At 35.2% G+C, this 25,973-nt stretch overlaps 1 protein-coding gene across 1 annotated transcript in view; it reads right to left on the minus strand.

The window, feature by feature from the left end:
* The window catches only part of LOC100146900 (regulator of DNA class I crossover intermediates 1), an 87,597-nt gene that overhangs the window by 26,834 nt on the left and 34,790 nt on the right, over nt 1-25,973 (minus strand). The window contains 4 exon segments of the mRNA XM_070259472.1: nt 10,097-10,157; nt 11,209-11,278; nt 11,537-12,066; nt 23,380-23,495. Coding sequence (XP_070115573.1) covers nt 10,097-10,157; nt 11,209-11,278; nt 11,537-12,066; nt 23,380-23,495 — 777 coding nt within the window.

The raw sequence follows: 25,973 nt of genomic DNA on the forward strand, positions 1-25,973 counted from the left end.
TGTGACCACCTGCAGGTAACTTTCAAGATATTTTTCAGTTAATTAATGGAGGAGCACACAGTCCCATTTGAGACAATCAGAAAGGAATCCTGCCCAGATAAGATGTCGAATTAGGTTTATGGCCTCCATCTGGTTAATGTTTCCTTCTCCCTCCAGTTCTTTGTCTAAATATACATATGCATCGTCCTTCTAAGTTTGTTGGCTAATTGGTTGATCAAGAAGTATCTATATATTATTCTTGACCTTCTGCTTTCTGTTAAAATGTTATAGAGGTTTTCTCCTAAAAGCAATAAATAATAAATAATTGGTGAGTAGAAGGGCCGAGGGGTGCAAGAATGCCCCTCGGTGAAGGATGGCCGGCCAACACCCCCAATATTTTCTGAATTATATGCATGCTTTCTATCAAGGTTATGTGTATACTTATTTCTCTTTTTTATTCTTGAAGATATATAGTTTAGTTTAGCTTTTCAGCCCTTTACTTTACTAACAATATGATACTTTCTCCGGCAGTGTACTTAAGGGACCGTTAGCTCTACAATCTAAAAGACAAAGGAATGCTTCCACCCCCTAAAGGGCGCGGAAAAAGTAAAGATGTTTAACTGCCCGCTGAGAATGCAGATAGCCCTGGGGATAAGACACCCTGGAGTCGCCTTTTGTTCCCATTAACCATCTACACTAATGGCGTAAATGATTGAGGGAGGCAGGGATGGCTCCACCAGGATGTAACCAGGGGGGCTGCTGTCCTGTCCGGAGGCCTGGACCTTCTCTCTTTGATTTAACTTTACCATGAATTACAACAGACGCCTAGGTACCTATCTCCTTTAGCTTAGAGACAACAAACACTAGTTAATTGCAGAGAAGACGATCATTAACCTTATACTCTATAGAATGGAATGCTAATAAATATTCTTGTGCTCGTTTCTTACTTCCTTATCTCTCTGAGAATATCTGTAAAACTATTTCTGTACTAATCCTGAAAAATATATAAACGACACTTGTGCACAGTAAAGTCAGACTTGCTAACACCAACCCAAGTCTCACGTCCCCTTTATTTTCCCCCTCCCTCATCGCGCCGACGCCATCCATCCCTCAGGAACCTGGACTCCGCCGGGGCGGGACCCCGGCACTATACCATTGAGGTTTGTGTAAGTACTGTAAGAGAGGAAGAAATTTTCCTCTACTCTTCTAGGTTTTTCTGGCTGATCTAAAAATTAAATTGACACGAGACAAATTAACAGGAGAAAAACAAAAGTTTAATAACATGTACACATGTGAGAAACACAATAAAACCAAGTAACTAGACAAAGCCTTCAACTTAAATATCATCTTCAGGTAAAGACAAAATAAGATGTTGGAGATGAAGAGAGTCAGGGACTTGAAAGGGAAAGAAGGCAATTCACAGGTAAGTGAAAAGGAGCAAATGCTTAGAAAACAAGTGTTTGGCCACAGAAACAGAAGAACACAGAAGGGAGTCCAAAAATCAGGCTTTTCTAGGTGCCTTCCTGTCTATCACCTAGTTCATGTTATGCTAAGGTGATAGCTTGCTTCCTGAGACAGCTTTTTTTAATCTGAATTCTTTTAGGAAGTTAAGGGGTAGGTTACAAGACAAACTTTCTAAGTCTTTTTTTCTCAGAAATAGTCAGCCTAAAACAATCCTCACGTGGGGCTGGCCCCGTGGCCGAGTGGTTAAGTTCGCGCGCTCCGCTGCAGGCGGCTCAGTGTTTCATTAGTTCGGATCCTGGGCGCGGACATGGCACTGCTCATCAGACCACGCTGAGGCAGCGTCCCACATGCCACAACTAGAAGAACCCACAACGAATTAATACACAACTATGTACCAGGGGGCTTTGGGGAGAAAAAGGAAAAAATAAAATCTTTAAAAAAAATAAATAAATAAATAAAAAAAAATAAAACAATCCTCACGTTAAAGAGACATATTTTGGGATGGCAAATTTTGTTCCCCTTTAGTATGCTCTATGAGGTTCTCACAATGATGAAATTGCCTACTGACATATTTCTCAGAATGTATCCCGTCAGTAAGCAATGCATGACTGCATAATAATAAAGGGGTGAATCCAACAAAAGGATATGACATTTGTAAATATTTATGCACTCAACACAGGAACACCAAAATAAATAAAACAAATATTAACAGACCTAAAGAGAGAAAATATACAACAATACAACAGTAGGGGACTTTAATACCCCACTTTCATCAAAGGATACATCATCCAGTCAGAAAATCAATAAAAACATATTGGCCTTACATGGCACTTTAGACCAGATAGACCAAACATACATACACAGAACATTCCATCCACAAGCAACGGAATACACATTCTTCTCAAGCACACAAGGAACATTCTCCAGGATAGACCATATGTTAGGCCACAAAACAAATCTTAATAAATTTAAGAAGACTGAAATCACATTAAACATGTTTTCTAACTGCAATGACGTGAAACTCAAAATCAATTACAAGAAGAAAACTGGAAAATTCACAAATATGTGGATATTAAATAACATGCTCCTGAACAACTAATGGGTCAAAGAAGAATCAAAAAAGAAATTAAAAAAATATCTTGAGACAAATGAAAATGGAAATACAACATACCAAAACTTATGGGATGCAACAAGAGCAGTTCTAAGATGGAAGTTCCTGGTGATAAATGCCCACATTAAGAAACAAGAAAGATCTCAAATAAACAACACAGCTTTACACCTCAAGGAACAAGAAAATGAACAAACTGAACCTAGTTAGTAAAAGACGGAAATAACAAAGATCAGAGTGAAAATAAATGAAATAGACACTAAAAGACACTAGAAAAGATCAATGAAACTAAGAGCTGGTTTTTTGAAAAGATAAACAAAATTGACAAACCATTAGCTAGACTTAACAAGAAAAAAGAGAGAGGACTCAAATAAATAAAATCAGAAATGAAAGAAAAGCCGTTACAACTGATATCACAGAAATAAAATGCATCATAAGACACCATTATGATTAATTATACAACAACAAACTGGACAATCTAGAAGAAAAAGATAAATTTCTAGAAACATACGACCTACCAAGACTAATTCATGAAGCAATAGAAAATATGAATAGACTTATTACTAGTAAAGACATCAAACCAGTAATCCAAAACTTCCCAATGTCAAAAGTCCAGGACCAATGGCTTCCACTGGTGAATGCTGCCAAACATTCAAAGAAGAATTAATACCTATCCTTCTCAAACTATTTCAAAAAAGAGAAGAGGAGACAAGTCTTCCAAACTCCTTTTATGAGGCCAGCATTACCCCGATATCCAAACTAGTCAAGGACACCACAAGAAAAGAAAATCACAGGACAATATCCCTGATGAACATACATACAAAAATCCTCAATAAAACATTAACACTTCAATCTAGGTGAATGGCACTATCGCATCAACTACCCATTTACCCAAATAATAAATCCAGGTCTCCTTCAATGTTTTCCTTCTCCCTTAACTAATCAACAACAACTATCAAATCAAGATCTTCTAAATCTTTGTGATAGCTCTTCCCTCATTTCCATCCTTACTTACACTGCTCAACTTCGAGCCCTCATTATTTTTTGCCCTGCCTTGAGTAATGCCACTTCTCAAATCTCTCATTGTTGCTAGAGTCAACTTTTTAATACTCAGATGTCATCAAACTCCTCTACTAAAATTTTTTCAGTGGCTCTGTTTGGTGACAGAAAATAAAACTGGTATATGTCATGTAAAGTCTTTTATGACCTAGCCCTTTATATTGTCTAGAATTATCTTTTGCCATTCCGCCATCGCTTGTAATTTACACTATAGTAGTAGCAATAACAACAACTGGAATGAAGTTACTTTGCAGCTTCTAAAATAAGCTATACTCTCTCACTTGTTAGTTTCTATCTATGTTGCTTCTTCATAGTATGAAGGCAGTTTGTCCATTTGGTAAACTTATTAATTGATATCCAGATCAAAAGTTTTCTCCTCTATTACATCTTCCTCCTGACTAGCCATGAAACTTAGAATTATTTTTTACTTGTCTCCCACTGCCCTTTGTACAAACCCCAATTGGAGCAATTTATCTAAATGTATTATATTTTCTTCTGTTTCTGTCTAGACCATAGCTTCCTAAAAACAGGTCCCATGTCCCTTCATCTCTGTACCTTGCAGAGTCTAGTGCATAACACAATATAAGCTTCATAAGAACAAAAACTGTTTCTTCACCACTGAATCTTCAGTGTCTAGCATATAGGAGAACGACAATAAATTCTATTAAATGAATTCATGATATGTACTCAATGTACATACTGAAGACAAAAAGACAAAACAATTAATATAGTTGAAAATATACAGTCAGATAAGACAAAAGTTTGAATCCTGGCTCAAATGTGTAACTGTGAACAAGTTATTTAATCTTTCTGAACTTGAGTCTCTTTTGCTGTGAAGAGCTTACAGGATCCGGCTCTTGTAGATTAGAACTAAGTGAAACAGAAACTAGTGACCTACTCAACAAGGAATTCAAACAAAATATCATGAGGATGCTCACAGATATGTGGAGAAGAATGGATGAACACAGTGAGCACATCAGCAAAGACTTGGAAGATATAAAAAAAAAACAATCAGAAATGAAGAATACAATACTCAAAATGAGAAATTCACTCGAGGGACTCAATAACAGAGTAGAGGAAGGAGAAGAACGGATCAGCGAACTAGATGAAAGACTAGAGGAAATCACCCAAGCAGAACAGAAAAGAGAAAAAAGAATTAGACAGAATGAGAAGAGAGTAAGGGAACTCTGGGACAATATCAAGCGTGCTAACATTCGGATTATAGGGGTCCCAGAAGGAGAAGAGAGAGACAAAGGGACAGAAAGTTTATTTGTAGAAATAATAGAGGAAAATTTTCCTAACCTGAGGAAGGAAACAGACATCCAACTTCAGGAAGCACAGAGAGCTCCAAACAAGAGAAGCCCAAAGAGGCCCACACCAAGACATATTATAATCAAAATTCTAAAATTAAAGACAAAGAGAGAATCCTAACAGCAGCAAGAGAAAGGCCGCAAGTGCCATATAAAGGGAAGCCCATCAGACTATCAGTGGACTTCTCAGTCGAGACCCTACAGGCAAGAAGAGAATAGCACGACATATTTAAAGGCTAAACGGAAAAAAACCTACAACCAAGAATACTCTATCCATCAAGGTTGTCATTCAGAATGGAAGGAGAGATAAACAGCTTCCCAGACAAGCAAAAATTAAAGGAGTTTATCACCAAGAAACCAGTTCTGCAAGAAATGCTGAAGGGACTTATTTAAGCGGGAAAGCAATAACCACAAATAGAGATAAAAAAAAATTATCAAAAAACCCCAAAACAACAACAACAAAAGACAGGCAATAAAATCACTAGTAAGGTAAAAGGACAGTAAAGGCAGCAGATCAACTACCTGTGAAGATAATATGAAGGTTAAAAGACAAATGTACTAAAATCACCTATTTCAATGATAAGAGGGTAATAGATAGACACACACTAAACACAAGACTATATATAATGTGAAAAACATAATGTGGGAGGAGGGGAGTGAAAAAGTAGAGCTTTTAGAAAGAGGTCAAGCTAAAGAGTCTATCTACTCAATATAGACTGTTACATGCACAGTATATTAAATAGGATCCTCATGGTAACCACAAACCAGAAACCTACAACAAGCAGGACAAAAAGTAAGACAAAAGAAATCAAACATATTACTAAAGATAACCATCAAACCACAAGGGAAGAGAGCAAGAGAAAAAGAAAGGAACTGAGAAGAACTACTAAAACACCCCAAAAAAGAAAAAGTGACAAAATGGCAATAAATACATATTTATCAATAACTACTTTAAATGTCAATGGACTAAATGCTCCAATCAAATGCCATAGGGTGGCCAACTGGATAAAAAAACAAGATCCATGTATATGCCGCATACAAGAGACACACTTCAGACCTACAGACACTCACAAACTGAAAGTGAAAGGATGGGAAAAGATATTCCATGCAAATGGCAAAGAAAAGAAAGCAGGGGTAGCAATACTTATATCAGACAAAATAGACTTTAAATCAAAAACTGTAATAAGAGACAAAGACGGGCACTACATAAAGATAAAGGGAACAATCCAACAAGAAAATATAACACTTGTAAATATCTACGCACCCAACATAGGAGCACCTAAATATATAAAGCAACTATTAACAGACATAAGAGGAGAAATAGACAGTAACACAATAATAGTAGGGGACTTTAACACTCCACTTACACCAATGGATAGATCATCCAAACAGAAGATCAATAAGGAAACACTCGCCTTAAAGGACACATTAGACCAGATGGACTTAGTAGATATATACAGAACATTCCATCCAAAAACCACAGAGTACACATTCTTTTCAAATGCCCATGGAACATTCTCCAGGACTGATCACATATTAGGCCACAAAACAAGTCTCAATAAATTTAAGAAGATCGAAATAATACCGTGCATCTTTTCTGACCACAAAGGTATGAAACTGGAAATCAACTACAGAAAGAAAACCAGAAAAGCCACAAAAATGTGGAGATTGAACAAAACGCTACTGAACAATGATTGGGTCAATGAAGAAATCAAAGAAGATATCAAAAAATTCCTGGAGACAAATGAAAATGAAAACATGACACGCCAAAATCTGTGGGATACAGCAAAAGCGGTTCTACAAGGGAAGTTTATAGCAATTCAGGCCTACCTCAACAAAGAAGAAAAATCCCAAATAGACAATCTAAAAGCATACCTAAAGGTACTGGAAAAAGAACAACAAACAAAGCCCAAAATCAGAAGGAAGGAAATAATAAAAATCAGAGCAGAAATAAATGAAATAGAGACTAAGAAAACAATAGAAAAAATTAATGAAACCAAGAGCTGGTTCTTCGAAAAGATAAACAAAATGGACAAACCCTTAGCTAGACTCACCAAGAAAAAAAGAGAGAAGGCTCAAATAAATAAAATCAGAAATGAAAGAGCAGAGATTACAACGGACACCTCAGAAATACAAAAGATAATAAGAGAATACTATGAAAAGCTATACGCCAACAAATTGGATAATCTAGAAGAAATGGATAAATTCTTAGAAACATACAACCTTCCAAAACTGGACCAAGAAGATGTAGAAAATTTGAATAGACCGATCGCCAGTAAGGAGATCGAAACAGCAATCAAAAACCTCCCAAAAAATAAAAGTCCAGGACCAGATGGCTTCCCTGGTGAATTCTACCAAACACTCAAAGAAGAGTTAATACCTATCCTTCTCAAACTCTTCCAAAAAATTGAAGAGGAGGAGAGGCTTCCTAACTCCTTCTACGAAGCAAACATTATCCTGATACCAAAACCAGACAAGGACAACACAAAAAAAGAAAATTACAGGCCAATATCACTGATGACCATCGAGGCAAAAATCCTCAACAAAATACTAGCAAATCGAATACAACGATACATTAAAAAGATCATACATCATGATTAAGTGGGATTCATTCCGGGGATGCAGGGATGGTTTAACATCTGCAAATCTAACAACGTGATACACCACATTAACAAAATGAAGAATAAAAATCACATGATCATCTCAACAGATGCAGAGAAAGCATTTGACAAGATACAGCATCCATTTATGATAAAAACTCTAAATAAAATGGGTATAGAATACCTCAACATAATAAAGGCCATATATGACAAACCCACAGCAAATATCATTTTCAATGGAGAAAAACTGACAGCTATCCCTCTAAGAACAGGAACCAGACAAGGATGCCCGCTGTCACCACTCTTATTTAACATAGTATTGGAAGTCCTAGCCAGAGCAATCAGGCAAGAAAAAGAAATACAAGGGATCCACATTGGAAAAGAAGAAGGGAAACTGTCATTCTTTGCAGACGACATGATTTTATATCTAGAAAACCCTAAAGAGTCCACTAAAAAACTTTCAGAAATAATAAAGGAATATAGTCAAGTTGCGGGATACAAAATCAATGTACAAAACTCAGTTGCGTTTCTATACACTAACAACGAAGTAGCAAAAAGAGAAATTCAGAATACAATCCCATTTACAATTGCAACAAAAAGAATAAAATACCTATGAATAAACTTAACCAAAGAGGTGAAAGATCTCTACACCGAAAACTATAAAACATTGTTGAAAGAAATCGAAGAAGACACAAAGAAATGGAAAGATAGTCCGTGCTCTTGGATTGGAAGAATTAACATCGTTAAAATGTCCATACTTCCTAAAGCAATCTATAGATTCAACACAATCCCTATCAAAGTTCCAACAACATTTTTTACAAAAATAGAACAAAGAATCCTACAAGTTATATGGAACAACAAAAGACCCCGAATAGCCACAGGATTCCTGAGAAAAAAGAACAAAGCTGGAGGTAGCACACTCCCTGATTTCAAATTGTACTACAAAGCCATAGTAACCAAAACAGCATGGTACTGGCACAAAAACAGACACACAGATCAATGGAACAAAACTGAGAGCCCAGAAGTAAACCCACACGTTTATGGACAGCTAATATTCGACAAGGGAGCCAAGAGCATACGATGGAGAAAGGAGAGTCTCTTCAATAAATGGTGTTGGGAAAACTGGACAGCCACATGCAAAAGAATGAAAGTACACCATTCCCTTACACCATGCACAAAAATCAACTCAAAATGGATTAAAGACTTGAATGTAAGACCCGAAACCATGAGACTTCTAGAAGAAAACATAGGCAGTATGCTCTATGACATTGGTCTGAGCAGCATATTTTCAAGTCCCATGTCTGACCAGGCAAGGGAAACAAAAGAAAAAATGAACAAATGGGAGTACATCAAACTAAAAACCTTCTGCACAGCAAAGGAAACCATCAACAAAACGAAAAGAGAACCTAACAATTGGGAGAAGCTATTTGCAAACCATATATCAAATAAGGGGTTAATATCCAAAATATACAAAGATCTTATATAGATCAACAACAAAAAAAACCAACAATCCAATTAGAAAGTGGGCAAAAGATCTGAACAGAGATTTCTCCAAAGAGGTCCAGATGGCCAACAGGCATATGAAAAGATGCTCAACATCATTAGCTATCAGGGAAATGCAAATCAAAACTACAATGAGGTATCACCTCACTCCGGTCAGAATGGCTATAAATAACAACACAGGAAACAACGAATGTTGGAAAGGGTGTGGAGAGAAGGGAACCCTTGTTCACTGCTGGTGGCAGTGCAAGTTGGTGCAGCCACTATGGAAAGCAGGATGGAGTATCCTCAGAAAATTAAGGATAGATCTACCATACGATCCAGCTATTCCACTGCTGGGTATTTATCCAAAGAACTTGAAAACACAAAGGGATAAAGATCCTTGCACCCCTAAGTTCACTGCGGCATTATACACAATAGCCAAGACTTGGAAGCCACCTAGGTGCCCGTCAAGGGACGAATGGATAAAGAAGATGTGGTATTTATACACGATGGACTACTACTCAGCCATAAGAAATGACGAAATCCGGCCATTTGTGACAACATGGATGGACCTTGAGGGTATTATGCTGAGTGAAATAAGTCAGAGGGAGAAAGTCAAATACCATATGATCTCACTCATAAGTAGAAGATTAAAAACGACAAAAAGAAAAAAAAAAACACATAGCATTGGAGATTGGACTGGTGGTTACCACTGGGGGAGGCAGGAGGGCAAAAGGGGTGATTAGGCTCACATGGGAGGGGATGCACTATAATTAGTGTGCGGGCGGGGAACATGATGTAATGTACACAGAATTCGAAATACGATGTACATCCGAAAAAAATAAAAATTTAAAGAAATAAAGAAATAAATGCATCTAGATTGGTTTTTCTCAAATAAACACATTATAGTTTCTGAAAAGGCAATAATTTTATTTCTAGACCTAAACTATAATTTCTCCAGAGTAAGGAAAAGTAGCCTAAAAAGAAATTTTTCAATAAAAGCTTACCTTAAATGAAAGTACACTGCAAATACTAAAATATGACATGAATTATCAACTGACTTAATTGGAAAGATAATGTAAAATGTACTTTACCTCACCAAGTCCAAAGTTCCACGACTGCTTAGAAGGCAATTCTTTCAAAGGGATGTTACCCCTAGGGTCACAAATAAGACAGTATTAAAGTTTGATTTATTCTCTCTGAAAATTATTGTTCTAAATTATGGTTCCCAAAGTTGGCTGCAGATCAGAATTATAAGGGAAGCTTTTTAAAAAATAAATAAGCTCCATCCTAAGGGTGTGGGTCAAATTTGGTATTTTGTATTTTAAAATCACCCCCTTGAGTGATTCAGTTCTGCACCCAGCTTTGAGAACCATGTTCTAAAATCACTTTCATAAAGTACATTTTAAAGTTCAAGGTCTAACATGCTAATTTTTATTCATAAGTTTCTGAATACCTGGAAGTTTGACAGCAAAGAACCTAATTTTTTTATTTTATTAAATAAGTTCTGAATGTTTTATTCGTTGTGCCAATCCCATAAAAATGGCATATAGGTATTCTTTTTACAAATAGATATTTTAAATATTTCCATAAGAAAGTACTTCTAAAATAAAAATCTATTCTAATTCATGATTGTTAATTACCAAGATTTGACTAAACCACAATTATTACCAAGAAAGTTAGGACTATTCCGAAACTACAAGTTTTCTTTAATTAAGTATAACTGCAGTCCCATAAACTCTTGATATGTTTGCTTATGCCATTAGCATCTGAATTCTATTACTCCCTTGTTCTGATTCTATACTAACCAAGCCACCTTCCCATGGAGAGCTGCCAAAAATTAGAAAACATGCTTATCATGCCAGTAAACATTCCTATATAAGTAACCCTTCTATTTCTTACTGTAAATTAATAAATTGACATTCTGGTGAGTGTGTAAGTTTCTTGAACACATAAGTCAGTTTTCTCAAATCTAATTAACACTAAGATTCAGATAAGATGACGGCTTTGTGCTGGCAAATACGAGCACCATACTCTCAACTAGGATGATATTACTAAGATTCTGACAACTGGTAAGCCTTTGTAGAGGTCAGTCTGCCCACTCTGAGACAGCAACACCCCTACCTCACATTGCATCAATTCAACCCTTCAATACGCATTATACTAGATGCTGAATTGCATTCCCCAGATTTACCTGAAAACTTACAAACGGTTCACTGGATATATCTGGATTGTCTTCTGTGGTGCCTTCTCTTGGTAATCACTTTCAAATTTTCCTTTAAAAATAAAAGTATGCATTGAACTAAAACTCTAGCACAGACTAGTTCTTTTTTTTAAATTGGAAGCTTATTAGCATGACCCATATGGAACGAAATCACTGGTCCACACAATGTCACATAATAGAACGTCACTCTATTTTCAATTTTATACTCCTCCAAATACACACACACACACACATATCTATATTATATATAAATATGTACTAAAAACAAAAAGACCAATAGATTATTACCCTTCTCGCGTATAACACCAACCTTTTTTTTCAGAGCTGGCTGGGAAACTATCCTTCTCAAAAGATGTACTAAGATTATTTCTTTCATGATCGTTATACTCTTTCTGATAGTTCTTGTTTGGCTGACACTTTTCTGGGTAACTTGTCTTATTAAAAGTAGAATTACTAAAAGTCAACTCTGGATTTGTAAAAGTACTTCTAATGCATCTCTCAGTGGAATGGTTTTTATCAGAACTAGTGACTGCACAAATATCTCCCATACTGTCAAAACCACACTTGTCAAAGGTTTTCTTTATACTCCACTGATCTATGTTTAATAAATTGATCACATTTTCACTAATAAAAGAGTCACAATTCTCTGACAGAAGGCTGGGTGTTGGCTGGTTCGCATCTTCAAGAAAACTTGAAATCTCTTTCCTATTTTCTTCCAAAATATGTTGTACTGACTGTTTTTCAATAATGAAGTCTGACTGTCTTCTCTCATCCATGGTTCCACAATCTTCACCTGTAACTATATCAGGTCTTTCAGTAAGGAAATTCCGATTTCCTGGACTTTGAGATAAATAAAAACATATTTAACAAGAAAAGCATAGAAAATTTTCATTTAGAAACTTAAAGTTAAATTCTTAGAGAACATACTGAGTAGCTACTAACATTTACCTGGACTATGTTTTCAGTTTTTTATTTGAATAAATAATATTTTTTTGGGGTGGAAATTTGTCTAATGTGCCTCAGTGAGTATGAAAATAATCTACACTTAGTTTTGTATTTCAACACAAAAAAATGTGTTGAAATGAAGTATGATGTGGTTCAATTCACTGTTATATTAACAAAATATGACCAACCTATATCATGTCTTCTGTAATAAGGTCTAGTGAATACCCTAGACAACCACTGCATGTAACTGCTGCTCTGTTTAATCAGAGAAAGATATTTTGAACACACTGCAGGGAAAAATTATCCCCAGTGTTAAAACATCAAATCAGAGTTATCAGAACACTATAACAGATATCTCTCAACCTAACAAGGATATAAAAACAACTCTGAAGTTCCCAAGGGAGAGCAATACAGATACAAATGCATATATATGTAATAAAGCCAAGAGATAAGACGAATTAGATGAAAAGGTTAGCCTAGATAACTTATAAGTTCCCTTCTAATGTATAAATCATAATTCTAAGTTATGTCCAACTTGTATAAAAGAATCAAAGCTATTATACGAAATAATTAAAAATCAAGATATTCTGGGGCTGGCCCTGTGGCAGAGAGCTTAAGTTCACACGTTCCACTTCGGAAGCCCAGGGTTTCGCCAGTTCAGATCCTGGGTGCGGACCTAGCACACTGCTCATTAAGCCATGCTGACATGGCGTCCCATATAGCAGAAGCAGAAGGACCTAAAACCAGAATATACAACTATGTACTGGGGGGTTTTGGGGGTAAGAAGAAAAACAGAAATAAATAAAGATTGGCAACAGATGTTAGCTCAGGTGCCAATCTAACAAAAAAAAAAAAATCAAGATACTCTGGACTTTGTTGCCATTGACTATCCACAAATTTACTTAGGGGTGGGCTGTTCCAGAGATTGGAGGTACCAAAGAAATTTAGAAAAGAAACATAGACCGCTAAAACTGATTGATTTCCAATTTTATTTTTTAAGTTATTCATTAAACATCTAATGAGCAGGTCCACCTGCCGTGTTCCAGGCACTATGCCACGTATTGGGGACAGAGAGAGAAAAGAATTCAGTTTGGCATTAAGGAGAGAGAGAGATTTTGTCCAGGAATGTTCATAGACCGTGATCCTACACTGTTTCTCAATACGGGTCTTAGTGGTGTTTTGAGCAGAATAATGTTATTCTGTGATATCAAAGGCATAACCTATAGCACACAATAATATACACCATTCACACCAGAGAAACTGTATTACTTTAAATGAGAAAATAAATGTAAAAGCACTTCATAAATTAGAAAGCACACTACAAATGTAAATAATCATTTTTAAACAGCATTTTAAGCATTCTGACTCAGAAGAATCACTCACTGAGAGATCTGGAGAACAGAGAAATGTATAATGCACAGTTATTGCTCACAAGAAATAGTCCGGAAGGGGAAAGAAAAACTAGAAAGTGATAAGTGCTATTCTACAGTGTTACGACAGTAAATAAAAGAAATGCTTTTACTTGAGAAAAATCAAGTTGGTGGCATTTGAGTTGGGGACTGAATGTTGGGAAGGATTGCTACTTGTAAAGATGACAGAGAGAAATGATGCTAAAAATATAAAAGCCTTACTAAGATAAATCGATCCAACTTCTTTAACACTTTTTCCTATAGATAAAAGTTCATTCATTTACGGACTACAATATGGATAAATTCATTATCTAAATAAGCCTTTTATGTGCATTAAATATATATTTAATGTATGCCTGCCATGTGGTAGGGAGATAATACAGCTTATATTCTAGTGAAGGAAGATAATAACAAATAAATAAGATAACTAACCATTAATAAGTACAATGGATAAAAGAAATAAACAAATAAAAAAGATAATTACAGCAGCTTTATAGGTGCTACAAGATCAGACGATGGAACAACTTGTGTTGGAGGTCCTTTTCAGATAGCTGGTCAGGAAAGTTCCTAGCAAAGAAGTGATAAATAAGCTAAAGATACAGAATGATTAGACATATAAAGAGAGGAGTATGCATACTGCAGGGGGATGGAATAAACACAAATACAAGATTTGCAGCACATGTGAGAAACAAAAAGAAGAGGAGGAAAGCTAGAATAGAATCAGTGAAAGAAAACTTACGGCCTAAGGCTTAAAAGGTACAAAAGGGCCCAGATCATGTAGAGCTTTATTTTGGAAAAGAGCAGTAAGAAATATTGAAAATTGCTAAGTACAAAAGTAAAACTCTCTTGCTTTTTGCCTTAAAAAATATCAGTCTGACTGCTGGGTGAATACGAATATGCTGATTTCCATCTGGCCAAAATGAAGTTAGAGAAACAAGATTTAGCCTCATTGACTGACAGAATTATAAAACTGGACAAACTGTATGAGACAATGGCTTTCAGACTTGGGCCATTGGATAGAATAGGATAACGATCCCTGACAGAGAGAAAACAAGTAAGGTGAATTCTATGACTGCTCCTAGCTTATTGCTTGGAGAGAGTATCCAAGCCACAGAACAGAGAGGGGAAATCCAGTTGGAGCCCACAGATTCCCTTTGTTGAGGAAAGAGCACTGGAAGGTCAGGAAGACTGCAGAGAACAGAGTATGCAGGGCAGAGTACCATGAAGGAGAGTGCTTCAAAGAGAGAGGGCTCCAGAGATCTACAGAAAGTTCTCAAATCTTCAGCTAAGTACTGATCAGCACATGCATATGAAGTAATTACCCAAGGCTGGGAAAAGCAACGCCCAAGATGAGAAGATTGAACAATTCCAGGAACTCAAACAGAAATGGGAAAATTTTGTGTTTCCACCAGTTAGAGTGGAAAACCTCTTAATTCAAAGGAACTCTAAGAATACAAGAAGGATATTGCCTTAGCAGGGGGCAAAATTAGCCACAGAGTGAAGGTGTATCTGGTCCTGTTTAACAAACTTTAAAGCAAGCCTTAATAAGATCATACTGTTTCCAAGCAACTAAAATCCCAGAAAAACCTCAGGAAAATTTATAGGAATACAAAAATTTCCAGACCAAAAAGATGAAATTCATAATGTATACAATCTAAAAAAAAATTATCAGGAATGCAAAAAAGTAGAAAGTTACAACCCATAATGAAGAGAAAAATCAATTATTAGAAATAGACCAAGAAATGACACAAATGATAGAATTCGTAGACAAGGACATTAAAAGAGTTATCAGAACTATATTCCCTACGTCCAAAAAGATAGATGAAAGACTGAGGATGTTGAATAGAAACATGGAAGATATAAAGAAGAGTCAAAACAAACTTCTAGAGATAAAAAATATACTGAATAGATTTACACAGAGATTAGACACCAAAGAAGATACAACTAGAGAATCTGAAGAAAAAGCAATATAATCTATATAAAATGAAACAATGAGAGAAAAAAAGATGAAAATAAATAAACAGAGCATCAATAAACTGTGACACAACTTCAAATGGACTAACTTACATGTTATTAAGGTCCCCAAAGAAGAGAGGAGAGGAATAAAAAATATCCAAAAAATCAATGGCTGAATTTTCCACATTCGATAAAAACTAAGTTCACAGATCCAAGATGCTCAATGCAGCTCAAAGACAAGAAATAAAAAGAAAAGGAACATCCTAATCAATGGATAGAAATCTATGATAGAAAATCCACCATGGAGAATCTATGATAGAAAAATCTTAGAAACAGAGAAAAATTATATATTAGATATATAGATATTAAGATAAGAATGACAGCAACTTCTAGTAGGAAACAATGCAAAAGATACCTTTCAAAAAGAAAAGAATAAAAACTTACAAATACACAGAAGCTGAAAGAATTAATTACTAGCAGCCCCACACTATAAGAAATGTTAACAAAAGTCTTTCAAGGAAAATATCACCACACGGAAATCTAGATCTACACAAAATAACAAAGACCACCAAAAATGATAAATTTGTGCTTAAGTATAAAAAACATATTTTCTTAATTTTTAACTCTCTTTAAAGCAAAAAGAACAATAATATATTTTTGGATTTATAACATTTATATAAGTGAATGTATGAATACAACACCACAAAGGCCAGAGGGGAGAAACGGAAGCATACCATTACAGGGTTCTTACACAATACTTGGAGTAGTATAACACAACTAGAATATAGTCTGTCATAAATTAAAATATATACAATAAATTCTAAAGAAACCACTGAAAAACAAAACAGAGTTATAGATAACAAGCCAACAAAAGGATAAAGTAAGTCATAAAAAAGACTAAAATCAAATAAAGGCAGAAAAGAGGGAAAGGGAACAAAGATTATATGGGAGAAATAAAAAATAAATAGCAAGAGAACAGACAAATCCAATCATATATCAATTGTTGCACTAAATGTAAACTATATTCATAACCATAATACAAGTCTCAATAAATTTGAAAGGATTCAAATCACACAAAGGATGTTCCCTGTCCACAATGGAATTAATTTAGAAAGATAACAGAAAAGTCTTTAGGAACCAAATAACAAATTTCTAAATATCTCATGGAGTGAAGAAGAAATCAAAAGGAAAACTAGAAAGTTTTTTAACTGAATGAAAATAAAACAAAACATATCAAAATTTGTAGGATGCAGCAAAGCAGCAGTTATGGAAAATTTACAGCACTAAACACGTGCATTAGAAAAGAAAAATAGTCTCAAGTCAATGACCTCAGCTTTCACCTTAAGAAATCAGGAAAAAAGGAGTAAATTAAATCCAAAGTAAACAGACAAAAGGAAATAAAGATAAGAGCAGAATTCAATGAAATAAAAACAAAAATAAGAAATACGTGACACTGAAAGATGATTCTGTGAGAAAATAAATAAAATTGGCAAGTCTCTAATCAGAATAATCACTGGGAAAAAGGGGAGAAGAAACAACTTACCCATATTAGTAATGGGAGAAAAGACATCACTACAGAAGTTAAAGATTTCCTACGCATAATAAGGAGATATTGTGAATAACTTTAAGTCAATAAATTTTACAACATAGATAAAATCGATACATTTTTTGTATGACACAAACTACCAAAGCTCACTAAAAAAATAATAATCCAACTAGCCTTCTATCTAGTAAAAAATGGAAATTATAGTAAAAAAAAAAAAACCTTCCCACAAAAAGAACTTCATACCAACTGACTTCACTGATGAACTCTACCAGACATTTAAGGAAGACATGTACCAATCCTACACAAACTCTTTCAGAAAATTACACAGGAGGGAATACTTCTCAACTCATTCTATGACACCAACATTAGGCTGCTATCAAAACCAGACTAAGATATTACAAGATATTACTAGAAAGTAATCTCCCTCATGAAGACTAATGTAAAAATCCCTAACAAAATTTTGGCAAATCAAATCCAATGAATGCATAACAAGGTTAGCACATTGTGACCAAGTAGGGTTTATCTCAGGAATACAAGGTTGGTTTAACATTCAAAATTAATCAATTGTGGGGCCAGACTTCTGGAATGAGAGACTGAGAAACCTGGCAAATCTTGTCCCCTAAAAGCAGTAACAGAACCAGATAACACTCACAAAAAAAAATCATCTCAAATATGGGGAGTGACCAATGGCATCCAATAAACTGTGAAGCAGTACTTCAAGAAAAACTACTCAACCTTAGTAGAACCCGTGGGAGCCTGTGGAGTTTTAGCCTTAGGCTGCCACCATCCCTCCACCCCCAACTCCATGGCTGGTAGCCTACCAAGGCTGAGCTTGTCTGGAGAGGGTCGGGAAGGTGGGAGACTCATGCCCAGGGAATTTGTCAAAGATAATCATTGTCTTGGTGGCAAACTATCAAAGAAGCCCAAAATTGCAGCTGCCTGAGGCTGAGATATTTGGAGCAAGCAAAAACCATCCAGAAATTTCATAGAGAGATCCAGAAAACAAAAAGGTACAAGAGGCTTTGATAAACTCCCAGACCCTCCTGGTGGTCTGGAAGGTTGCATACACGTGTAAGGCTGAGTGCAGACTCAGGAGAGACCAGAAAGAGCTACAGGTATCTACTCATCCCTGGCTGAGTGTAAGGTCTTGTGCAAGGGAGGAAGCCTTGTTAGCTGAAGGTACTTAAACACAACCTCCAACTAATCATTGGTTGGCCTCTAAGCACTGCTTAGAGGGAAATTTATACCTTTTAATGCCTGTATTAGGAGAGAAGAAATATATCAAATCAGTAAGTTAAGCTTGCACTTTAAGAAACTAAAAAAAGACAGGCAAACTAAGCCAAAAGCAAGCAGAAAAAGGAAATCATAAACATTAGGGCAGAGATCAATGGAATGAAAAACAGAAAAATAGAGAAAATTGATAAAACCCTAAACTTAGTTCTTTAAAAAGACCAATAAAATTAGCAAATCTTCAGCTACACTGACCAAGAAAAAAAGGAGAAAAGATACAGATGTAGAACTCAAAAAGGGACATCAACACCAACCTGACAGAAACTGAAAGGATTTCAAGGGAATACTATAAATCACCTTATGCTAACAAATCATACAACTTAGATGAAGCGGATTAATTCCTAGAAAAACACATATTACTACAACTGATTCAAGAAGAAATTAGAAAATCTGAATAGATCTTTACACAAGTAAAAAAAATTAGTAAAAAGCCTTCCCACTAAGAATAGCCCTGATGCAAAAACATCTAAAGAATCCACAAATTCTTCTATTAAATAGAGCAAACACTTTACACTTTATTATATGAGGCCAGTATTATCCTGATATGAAAGCCAGACAAAAAACATAAGAAGAAAAGAAAAATTCAGACCAATTTTCCTAATGAATATGGAGGCAAAAATCATAAACAAAATATTAGCAAACCAAATCCAGCATTACATGAAGAGGTTTATATATAATGACCAAGCAGCTTTTAACCCAGGAGTGCAAGGTAGTTTAATACTTCAAAAGACGGTAATATATTACATGTTAATAGAATAAAGGAAAAAACTAGATGATAATCTCAAGGGACACAGAAAGAGCATTTGACAAAATCCATGATAAAAACGTTCAATGAACTAGGAATAGAAGGGACTTTCCTCAACCTGATAAAGGGCACCTACAAAAAAACCTACAGCTAATATCATACTTAATAGTGAAGGCTAAATGCTTTTTCCCTAAGAGTGGGAAAAATGCAAGCATGTCCACTCTTGTCACTGCTATTCAACACTGTACTAGAGGTTGTAGTCACTCAGGCAAGAAAAACAAGTAAAAGGCAACCAGATTGAAAAAGGAGAGATAAAAACACCTTTATTTATAGACAACATAATCCAGTATGGTGAAACTCCTAAAGAATCCACAAAAATACTACTAGAACTAATAATGATCTCAGCAAAGTTGAAGGATACAAGATCAATATACAAAAATTAATTGTATTTCTATACACTAGCAATGAACAATGCAAAAATGAAATTAAGAAAATAATTCAATTCACAACAGCATAAAAAGAATAAGATACTTAGAAATAAATTTAACAAAAGCAGCACACTGCTTATATATTGAAAACTGCAATACATCACTGAGGGGCCAGCCCAGTGGCCAAGTGGTTAAGTTCACACGCTCCACTTCAGCGGCCCAAGGTTTTGCCGGTTCGGATCCTGGACGCGGACATGGCACCACTCATCAGGCCACATTGAGGCAGTATCCCACATGCTACAAGTAGAAGGACCCACAACTAGAATATATAGCTGTGTACTGGGGGGATTTGCGGAGAAAAAGCAGGACAAAAAAAAAAAAGGATTGGCAACAGTTGTTAGCTCAGGTACCAATCTTTAAAAAAAAAAATCCATTACTCAGAGAAATTAAAGAAGATCAAACACAATGTAATATGGTTCAGCCATAAAAAAGGAAATCTTGCCATTTGTGACAACATAGATGAAGAGGGAGAACATTATGCTAAGTGAAATAAGTCAGACACAGAAAGACAAACACTATATGATTTCACCCATACATGGAATCTAAAACGTCACACTCGAAGCAGAGAATAGAATGGTGGTTGCCAGATGCTGGCGAGTAGGGGAAATGAGATATTAGTCAAAGGGTACAAACTTCCAGTTATAAGATGAGTAAGTTCTGGGGATCTAATGTACAAGATGATGACTATAGTTAATAATACTATATTGTATACTTGTAAATTGCATATTTGTTAATAGAGCAGATCTTAAGTGGTCTGATCACATACCCAAAAATGGTAACTATTTGAGGTGATGAATGTGTTAATTAGCTTGACTGTGGTAATCATTTCACAATGTATATGTATAGGAAATCATCATCTTGAACATCTTAAATATATACAATTTTTATTTGTCAATTATATCTCAATAAATCTGGAAAAATAAAACTCTTCAAACACACTGGAAGGTTCTCTCATGCCCCTCCAAGTCCACACCTCCCAACAGTAACCACCATTCTGAGTGCTATCACCATTCATTAATTCAGCCAGGTTCTGAACTCCACATAAATGGAATTACACAATGGTCCTCTTTTTGTGTTGAGATTCTTCCATGGAGATGCTTGTTACTGCATGTATCAGCAGTTTATTTTTTTTCATTTCTGTGTATTATTTCACTGCATGAATATTATATAATATTCTATTCTTTTGTGTGTGTGTGAGGGAGACTGGCCCTGAGCTAACATCTGTTGCCTATCTTCCTCTTTTTGCTTGAGGAAGATTGTCACTGAGCTAACCTCTATGTCAATCTTCCTCTATTTTATGTGGGATGCCACCACAGTGCGGCTTGACAAGTGGTGCTAGGTCTGCACCTGGGATCCAAACTTGCAAACCCTAGGCCACCGAAGTGGAGCATGCAAACTTAACCACTATGCCACCAGGCCAGCCCCATAATATTCTATTATTAATGGACATCTCGGTTAGTTCAAATTTGGGACCACTATGAATAAAGCTGTTACGACATTCAAAAAAAAATGAATAGGAGAAACATTTCATGTTCATGGATTGGAAAAATCACTATTGTTAAGATGGCAATTTTCCCCAAATTGATCTACAGATTCAATACAATCCCTATCAAAATCCAAGTAGGCTTTTTTTATTTCCAGAAACTGACAGGTTGATGCTAAAATTTACATGGAAATGCAAAGGACTAAGAAAAGCCAAAACATTTTCAAAAAAGAACAACAAACTGGAAGACTAATACAGTTCTCAATTTCAAAACATACAGTAAAGCTATAGCAATCAGGACAGTGTGGCACTGACATAAAGATAGACATAATTAACCGATGGAACAGAACTGAGATTCCTGGGGGAAAAGAAAAACAACTTACATTTTTGGTCAATCGATTTTCAACAAAGGTACCAAAGCAATTCAGTGGGGAAAAGATATTCTTTCCTTTCCACAAATGCAAATGGTGAATTTAGACCCTTACCTCACACAATACATAAGAGTTAACTCAAAACAGATCAGAGACCTAAATGTAAGATCTAAAACTACAAGACAGAAAAAAACATAGGAAAAAATCTTCATGGCCCTGGCTTAGTCAAAGACTTGTTAGCTATGACAACACACAAACAATTTCTAAATGAAAAAATTAATAAACTGTATCTCATCAAAATTAAAACCTTTTTTACTTCAAAAAGACACCACTAAGGAAAGGAAAAAGGTAAGCATTTCACCAAAGATACACAAATGGCTGATAAGCACATGAAAAGATGCCAACATCATTAGTCATTAGGGAAATGCAAAATTAAAACCAAAGTAAGATACTATTACATATTGATTAGAATGGCAGATATATTTAAAAGACTGACTTTACCAAGTGTTGTCAAAGGTATGCTGCAACTGGAACTCTCATACACTGCTGATGCGATGTAAAATGGTACAAATCACTTTAGAAAACAGTTTGTCAGTTTCTTAAAAATTTAATCATATACCTACCATATGACCCAGCCATTCCACTCGTAGATATTTCCCCAAGAGAAATGAAAGCATATGTCTAAACAAAGACTTCTATATGAACTTTCATAGCAGCTTTATTTGGAATAGCCAAAACTTGGAGAAAAAAGCCAAATGGTCATCAACAGATGAATAAACTGTGCTATGGCCATACAATGGAATACTACTCAGCAATAAAAAGGAATGAACCATTGATATACACAACCAACGACATAGATGAATCTCAAATTATGCTAGGTCAAAGAAGCTAGACCAAAACAAGGAAAACATACTGTATTAATGCAATTTATATAAAATTCTAGAAAATACAAACTAATCAACAGTGATAGAAAGCAGATCAGCAGTTGCCTTGGGATGGGAGTAAGGGATGTAAAGTAGCCAGAGGAAGGGATTACAAAGGTGCCCAAAGAAACTACTGGGGATGATGAATGGTCATTATTTTTGACATATGTCACAACTTACCAAAGTGCACATTTTAGATAAGTTCAGTTTATGGTATGTTGATTATACATTAATAAAGTGTGAAAAAAAATAGACCTAAGGACAAAGAGGAAACAAAAAGAACTGTTATATGGCTATTACAATTCTAGGCAAGAGGCAGTGGTGGCTTAGACTGAAATGGAACCTGTAGAGATGGAGACATGAGCAGATAACTTTAAAGTTTATTAGAATACAGAATTGACAATACTTTGTGAAACAGATATTGGGAGTTGAAGGAAAGGAAGGAATCAGGTACAACTTTTTTTTAGCTTAAGCAACTGAGTGAATAGTGGTGCCATTTACTAAAACGAGGAAGACTGAGACAGAATTACAGAGTCAAAGTTTCTCATTATGATTACCAAGAGTGATTCAAACTGGTTTTACAAGTCTAATGTCTTTTAAAACAACAAACCAGAGTTTAAATACAGACACCTAGAAAATAAAAATGGGGCACTGATCAACTACCATAAATATGAAAAAAATATTATTATGTTTATGATAAAGAAAAAGAAAGTAGTAATTCATAAAACAGGGATTATAAAACAGATGCAAAGCACCTTGGCCCAAAATTTTTTTTAAAATAAATAAATGAAAGGTAGATATGTACATCAGAAAATCGTTACTTATAACTACTTTAATTAAATGCTACATTTTACTTACAGTGGTTTTTTTTCCTTAGAAGTTTTACTTAGGTCTGTTTACGTTTCTAACTAAAACTACTTCTGTCCAGTAAAATCAAATTAATAACTCAAAGAAAGCATGCTACAGGTTCTTTATTTCCTTCAACATCTTTGCTTACCTGTTTAATCTTTCAAATAATGTTCCAAATTGTGCTGTTTTATATGATGGACTGAAAGCATCTTGATTTTTGTTTAATTCGGAAATCACGGAATTAGAATAATTAACATTACTGAGCTGAAAAAAAAAAAGGAAGAACCTGCCAAAAGGGTAAATGTACATATATACAATTTAAATAATTTACCGTAAAACCTCATTTAAGTAGACATCTATAGTTTAAAAATGTATTTTTTAGTCTAAAAGAAAGAGTGTCCTTATTGAAAACAAAATAAATACTGTTCTAATAATGAAAGCAGTGTCAGTATTTGAATGACTGCTAAAATAACAGGGTTGATCTATGGTGAGCTAACCATTTTCTCAGAGGTAAAAAAAGATTAAAAAAAAAAAGACCCGGAACACCAAGATCTTGAGTAAATAAAAGTTAAATATCGCTGACAGAAAATAATGATTTCTCCCAAGGAAACAACTGTACTTATCTCAGTTCCTCCATTTACTAAGTAATTTTAGACTGCTACTTTAATCTTTTGTTTAAAAAAAGATTTTATCTTTCTTCTTTCTCTCCAAAACCTCCCGGTACATAGTTGTGTATTTTTAGTTGTGGGTCCTTCTAGTTGTGGCATGTGGGACACCGACTTAGCATGGCCTGACGAGCTGTGCCATGTCCACGTCCAGGATTCGAACCGGCACAACCCTGGGCCGCCGTAGTGGAGCGCGTGAACTTAACCACTCGGCCACAGGGCCAGCCTCTGCTACTTTAATCTTTCTGAATATCGCTACCACTGAGTGCAAAACGGGGAAAGTATGGACAGACTCTTGTGAAAAGCAGATGTGATAACCCATTTGTTAATGAGGAAGGTACCATATAAAGATATTATAATGGCCCAACACTAATCTATCCAGCAATAATAATTCATATCTGTAGTATATTTTATGTATAAGCCATGAAACACAGAAACGAGACGTCCAAAGACAAGCAATGACAGAAAGAGTCAGAAAAAAAAAAGCGTGCAGGCAAAAAGAGATACTAAAAGTCTTTTTTTAAAAAAACGTCTAAAATCAACAAAAGCTGAAAATAAAGTCTGATAACACATCTCATCTCAGCCTCAGAGAGACAGTGTCAATGGTGCAGGGACAATGTCATCCCTTGAAGCGAGAAACACACAAACAAATCCAAACAGAAGAGAATATTATATATTGGCTCAATCTACTTCTCCAGGGACTAGTAAGCCCCAGACCACTTTTTATTCTAACCTGTTTTTCAACTCATTTTCTTATGTAAGTTATAGTCTCATTTTAATTTTCCTGAAATCTCTCCAAATATATATCCAAATAAATAAATTCCCTAATACTTCACAATGTGACACCACACCTTACCAGGGACGTTAGCTTCTCTTTTCTCTCTTCTGCCATATGAAGTACAACATTATTTACCCCTTTGGAGATAATCACTAACCTGCAGTCTCTAAGTAGAAGATTATTCAAGTATAGATTACACAGGGTCTCATTCTCTATCCTATAAACTATTTAACAAAGCAAGGATGAGTTAAAGCTGATGTAGGATGCAAGTTTTAGTCTTATAAAATACAAATGGAATGGGTAACTGAATGTTTTTCATTGCATCACTCGAAAATTATTGGGGGGCCAGCCCAGTGGCATAGTGGTTAAGTTCCCACACTATGCTTCGGCGGCCCAGGGTTCACTGGTTCAGATCCTGGGCACAGACCTACATACCACTCAACAAACCATGCTGTGGCAGCAACCCATATACAAAATGGAGGAAGAGGGCCACAGGTGTTAGCTCAGCAACAATATTCCTCAAACAAAAAGAGGAAGACTGGCAACAGATGTTGGCTCAGGGCCAATCTTCCTCACCAAAGCAACAACAAAAAATTATTGGGTCCTTAAATTAATAAGCCTAGCACAATACTTCATTTTCCCTTCTCTGAAAAGCAGAAAACATACTTCAATAAAATTGAATATCATTACATATTGTATATAACTATAATACTGTAATATATAACTACAATTTATAAATTATCATAAATTTGCTAATTATAAATTAATTTAGAAATAGTACACAAATATGACATAAAACCACCTCATGCTAAAAATGGGAGAGATTCAAAACTAAATATTCTTGTTAACCTTGTTAACAAGATAGAGCATTTACATAACCATTTTACTCACTACCATTATATATTAGTATAGTAACCTTTAATAATTTTATATTTTTTAACTCTATGTAAACTTAGTAAAAGATCATTTCTTGGTATGTTCTATGGCGTATATATTTCAAACTTTAAAAATTTGGATGTTTTTATAATTTTAACTATAGAGACTACAAGGATTGAACATTTTAGCACTAAATATCTCTATCTATATACATATATGTGCATAGTCTTGGATGGAAGTGCATATAACCAGCTATCTTTCAAGTCATAGAAAGAATCAAGCCATCACAACTTATACTTTAACAGATTACTCTGACATCACTGAGATTATGTACTGCTATTCACAGGATCCTTTCCATATCATGTATACTGGGCCATCATGACATCACCAACTACTCCTTTACTGTGATTACAATCAAGTATT

The sequence above is a fragment of the Equus caballus genome, unplaced genomic scaffold (genome assembly GCF_041296265.1).
Source record: "Equus caballus isolate H_3958 breed thoroughbred unplaced genomic scaffold, TB-T2T haplotype2-0000437, whole genome shotgun sequence".
Lineage (NCBI taxonomy): Eukaryota > Metazoa > Chordata > Mammalia > Perissodactyla > Equidae > Equus > Equus caballus.